Source organism: Portunus trituberculatus, chromosome 26 (genome assembly GCF_017591435.1).
Source record: "Portunus trituberculatus isolate SZX2019 chromosome 26, ASM1759143v1, whole genome shotgun sequence".
Lineage (NCBI taxonomy): Eukaryota > Metazoa > Arthropoda > Malacostraca > Decapoda > Portunidae > Portunus > Portunus trituberculatus.
In genome coordinates this window covers 2,791,208-2,796,134 of record NC_059280.1, presented here as the reverse complement: position 1 = coordinate 2,796,134, position 4,927 = coordinate 2,791,208, and the positions used below count along the sequence as shown (strand labels likewise).

Sequence of the window (4,927 nt, the reverse complement as noted above, 5' to 3'; positions counted from 1 at the left end):
TGCACAATTTCCTACGATGATCTCGGTTGAACGATTCCTTCCATTGGCCAGAAGAGTGAGTAGCTATTAATCTTAATCTTGACCTTAGCACCACCACAACACCCAAAATAAATAAATAAAATAGATTATGTACTAGTATTAAAGAATGTGTCCGTATGTATGTATGTCTGTATGTGTGTGTGTCATGTCGGGTCAACTATTACAGCTGACCTTAATATGTGGACGATTTCTGCACAAGTACAACAATTTGACCTTTTCTGACCCAGTAGACGACCCCTCCCCTCCATACCCAGGCCTGACCTTTAGCTCCCCCTCCCCCCTCCCCCGTCTCTTCCTGATGTAGTTTTCAATATAATAAAATAAGTAAGGCTGTATTTGGCTTCTCTCTTGCCACTTCAGTAAGATAAGGAGAAGATTACCTGGTGTGTGCTGTGGTGGTGGTGGTAGTAGTAGTAGTAATAGTAGTAGTAGTAGTAGTAGTAGTGGTGGTCTCATTGTGAAGGGGTGGTGGTGGTGGTCTCATTGTGAAGGGGCAGAGGTGGTGGTGGTGGTGTGGTAGTAGTAGTAGTAGTAGTAGATCAGAGAAGAAAAGGAGAAACAAGAGGAGGAGGAGGAAGAGAACAAGAGGAATGAAGCAGGGAGAGAAAAAGAAGCCATGTGGAAGAAGAGGAAGAGAAGAGAACAACAGAAAGAGGAGGAGAGGAGGGAAGACAGGAAGACAACAGAAGCAAAAAGAGGAAGCAGGAGCAGGAAGGAGGAAGAGAACAAGAAGAGGAGGAGGAGGAGGAATGGTTTGGTAAGGTGAACAAAACAACCAGTAATATTTTTTTCTTGGTTCAAATATCAAACTTTATCTTGAATTATTAACCTCTTCAATACCAAGACACATTTCCCATTCATTCTGCTTATAATCTGGTGACATACAGATTCAGAAACTCTCATGTAGGGATTAAAATGGTGAAAACTGTGGCCATTAACATTAAGAGGAATGATAAATGATTAGATAAAATCTAAAGAAAGTAATGTTTTATGTACAGATAGTAAAATTTCAAGACGACTAGAGGTATCAAAATATTATGACACAAAAGACCACATTACCTGAACACTTTTAAGCTCCTCTGCACCGCCTGGGTTCCGACAGCAGGCAATGACGGTGGTACCTTAAAGAGTCACTCGTTATTATGGGTTACTTTTGAGGTGTGTTATAATCTCAAAGGAGAGTTGTTGATGTAATGTGCTTTGATTGTGACTTCCGTGTTGTTGTGTGTGTGTGTGGTGGTGGTGGTGGTGGTGGAGGAGGAGGAGGAGGAGGAAGAGGGAGACAAAAAAAAAAAAAAAAAAATAGGGAAAAGGAGAAAAGGAATTAAAAGAAAAGGACAGGAGGAAGATAAAAGAGATAGGGAAAAGGAGAAAAGGACAGGAGAAAGTGAAAAAGGATAGGAAAGAGAAAAAGAATTAAGAGAGAAGGATAAGAGGAAGAGAAAAGAAATAGGGAAGAAGAGAAAAAGAAAAAAAAAGGAGGAATAGGAAGAGAAGAGAAATGAGGATGATAAAAGAGGAGGAAATGATGATCCTGTCTATCTGTTATATGCCTGTTTGTCTGCCTGTAAACATGTGCATTCTTTCATATATATATATATATATATATATATATATATATATATATATATATATATATATATATATATGTGTGTGTGTGTGTGTGTGTGTGTGTATGTTTGATCTGCTGCAGTCTCTGACGAGACAGCCAGACGAGACAGCCAGACGTTACCCTACGGAACAAGCTCAGAGCTCATTATTTCCGATCTTCGGATAGGCCTGTAGGTGTGTGTGTGTAATTCACTGTTTGATCTGCTGCAGTCTATGACGAGACAGCCAGACGTTACCCTACGGAACGAGCTCAGAGCTCATTATTTCCGATCTTGGGATAGGTCTGAGACCAGGCACACACCACACACCGGGACAACAAGGTCACAACTCCTCGATTTACATCCCGTACCTACTCACTGCTAGGTGAACAGGGGCTACACGTGAAAGGAGACACACCCAAATATCTCCACCCGGCCGGGGAATCGAACCCCGGTCCTCTGGCTTGTGAAACCAGCGCTCTAACCACTGAGCTACCGGGCCGTGTGTGTGTGTGTGTGTGTGTGTGTGTGTGTGTGTGTGTGTTTATAAGTGTATAACAGCAGAGAGAGAGAGAGAGAGAGAACCTGCAGGGTTATATGTAATTTAGCAACATTTAGGCTGCCAGTTACTTATTATAATTACCAGTCTGCCATCCCACACAAAAATCATAAGATTATAATATGCTAAATTTATTTTTATATAATACAAGAACAAATATGATAAAACAATAAAAAGATAGGAAGTTGCAGAAACAAATTTATTGACTGCGTGTTTGAAGGTTTGACCGGATCCGTGGTTAACAATGAAAAAAAAATTGCTGAAAAAGGACAATAAAGGACAGATTTTGACTGTCCTTTTTTACAAGAAAACTTAAGGACAAACAGGCTCAAAAAAGGACAGGCTGTCCTTAAAAGGACACACATGGCATTCCTGGTTCACTATGGGTTCCGACCACACTGAGCGGAAGCGTTTGGCAACAATGTTAAAAATATACTCATATGTGTATATATTTATGTATGTATGTACGGCATGCATGTATGTATGTATGCATGTATGTATGTATATCGGCTTCCTATTTCACGAAGCAGTTTTCCTTCCAGTATTTCAAACAAAAGTGACATCTGCCATCCTTTTTTAAGTGATACCTAGTTGTCATTAGTTACAGGTGCCTCTCACGTATCAGCTGGTCTGCGACCCACACTACACCTTCCGTCTGTCCCCACTCCGTCCCCCCCCATGTCCCTCATATCTCCGCCTCCACCCCCGTCCCACCCTCTCTATCTATCTATCTCTCGCGCCGCTCCGCTCAGTACCTATCAGCTGACACACTCTCCTATTTATTCTTTATTCTTTAGTCTCAGTCTCTATTCCACCTAATATTAACCTCTGATTACTGAGAGGCTACACACACAATATACTCTTCGCTACTATAGATATCACTATTATCGGTATCTTCATCTCCACCACTCACTGTCCCTCACGGCCAGGGCCTTGTCCTGCCAAGGGCAGCGCGGCTCATGGTAAACTGTCCGGCCGCCGGGCTGACTACGGCAGGGTTGCCAGACACTACACATGAAAAAAAGGACAGACTTGCTTTAAAAAAAAAGGACAGTACAACAAAAGTGTGTCACCGAGAGTGGCTAGTTAGTTATTAAGTGTCTTTACTGCAAACAAGGGAGGGAGGAGGAGGGGGGGGCAGTAGGAGGAGGAGGTGAAGCGGATAGCAGTGAGGGACATCGGGACGATTTCTTGTGTTGGCATCGTGGAGGTGAGTCGTGTGTGCGCCGAGAAGTGTGTCTGGCCTCTGCCTCGTTGTAAGGTGTTGGTTTGGTGGTGTTCCTGTTGTATGTCGGGAAGGTATGTTGTACACTGTACAGTGGTGGTGTTGGCGTGTGACCGTGTGTAGTGAAGGACCTTTGCCCGTTTCTCATGAACGAGATGTATTTCAGATGATAGGAAGTGTTGCTTGGCACTTCGTGGAACGGTTTGTTTATAGAGTATTTCTTGTTTATAGTGTATTTCTGAATATCAATTTGGTTATTTGGTAACACTTAATATGCATTGTAAGTTGCCATTCCGTAGTAAAATAACGCGTAGTGTTCTATTAATGGGAACTTGTAACCTGTTTGTTGAACGCAGCACATGCTCATAACTCGTGGCTTTGGTGTGCATTGATAGCAAGGCTGAAGGGTGCTTTTAGTGGCTCTTGGGTCTCCCTTAGTGTATCTCGGCTGCAGCACCATACGCTAGTTAGTTCCATCAGTAATATACGCAGTTGCATTGAATTTGAGGCAAGTCACTCTGATCATACTGTGCAATTTGTCCCTATATCAGAGGTCTTGGATTAGTCATTAAAGAGGAATTAATGACAGCAGATGTTTCTTGATTGATTGGTGACTTTCTTGTTGCAGGAGTGTACAACAAGGGGCGGTGTATACGACGAGGGACAAGGTCGGGTCATGCCGGCCATCCCCTAAACATGGAGCAAGCAAGTCTCGGGCGTCAGTCAGGAGGTGGAGCACGACCCGCCACAAATCTGGCACAGGCGTCCCTACAACTGCGCAACTGCGCATTACCAACTTCGTGGAGGCGCATGTGTTTCACTCTCTTCAGAAGATGACGCAGACCGAGGAGGCGTGTGGTTCGGCACAGGTATGGGCCGGGCCGTTTCACCGCCTCCATGAGGCGTACAGGCTATCAGGAACTGTTCTGTCCAGGGTCTCTTTTTTAACCCTGGTTCTGTCTTGGTGTTAAAAGGTAATATAACGGTGTTACAAGCAAAACTCGAACGTTCGTTATCAGAAGAGAATGAGGAATATATATATTTTTTAAGGAATTACTTTTTTTTTAAGGAATTAGTTGTTTTAAGGAATTAGTTGTTTTAAGGAATTAGTTGTTTTAAGGAATTAGTTGTTTTAAGGAATTAGTTTTTTTAAGGAATTAGTTGTTTTAAGGAATTAGTTGTTTTAAGGAATTAGTTGTTTTAAGGAATTAGTTGTTTTAAGGAATTAGTTGTTTTAAGGAATTAGTTGTTTTAAGGAATTAGTTTTTTTTAAGGAATTAGTTTTTTTTAAGGAATTAGTTTTTTTTAAGGAATTAGTTTTTTTTAAGGAATTAGTTTTTTTTAAGGAATTACTTTTTTTTAAGGAATACTTTAATAAAGAGGATTGGAGATAACTTGCGGTGAGTAAAATGGAATCCACTAAACATTTACAGGGCGGTCACACCACACCACACCACACCACACCACACCTGTCCTACATTTGAGGACAAGGTTGTTCATGATTAAAGTGTAAAG

At 41.8% G+C, this 4,927-nt stretch overlaps 1 protein-coding gene across 4 annotated transcripts; it reads left to right on the top strand.

Moving 5' to 3' along the window:
* Nucleotides 1-3,279: 3,279 nt before the first annotated feature.
* Nucleotides 3,280-4,916, top strand: LOC123509211. 4 transcript variants are annotated; one of them, XM_045263407.1, is made up of 3 exons: nucleotides 3,484-3,613; nucleotides 4,041-4,281; nucleotides 4,846-4,916. In XM_045263407.1, the coding sequence occupies exons 1-3, from the start codon at nucleotides 3,489-3,491 to the stop codon at nucleotides 4,894-4,896; spliced, it is 417 nt and encodes a 138-aa protein (XP_045119342.1). In that variant the 5' UTR covers nucleotides 3,484-3,488; the 3' UTR covers nucleotides 4,897-4,916. The 4 variants fall into 4 exon arrangements, 3 of the variants coding, with proteins under 3 accessions (XP_045119343.1, XP_045119342.1, XP_045119341.1); XR_006676167.1 differs by lacking the exons at nucleotides 3,484-3,613; nucleotides 4,846-4,916 and adding an exon at nucleotides 3,280-3,397 and having other exon boundaries at nucleotides 4,041-4,412; XM_045263408.1 differs by lacking the exon at nucleotides 4,846-4,916 and having other exon boundaries at nucleotides 3,350-3,486; nucleotides 4,041-4,412.
* The last annotated feature ends 11 nt before the right edge of the window (nucleotides 4,917-4,927 follow it).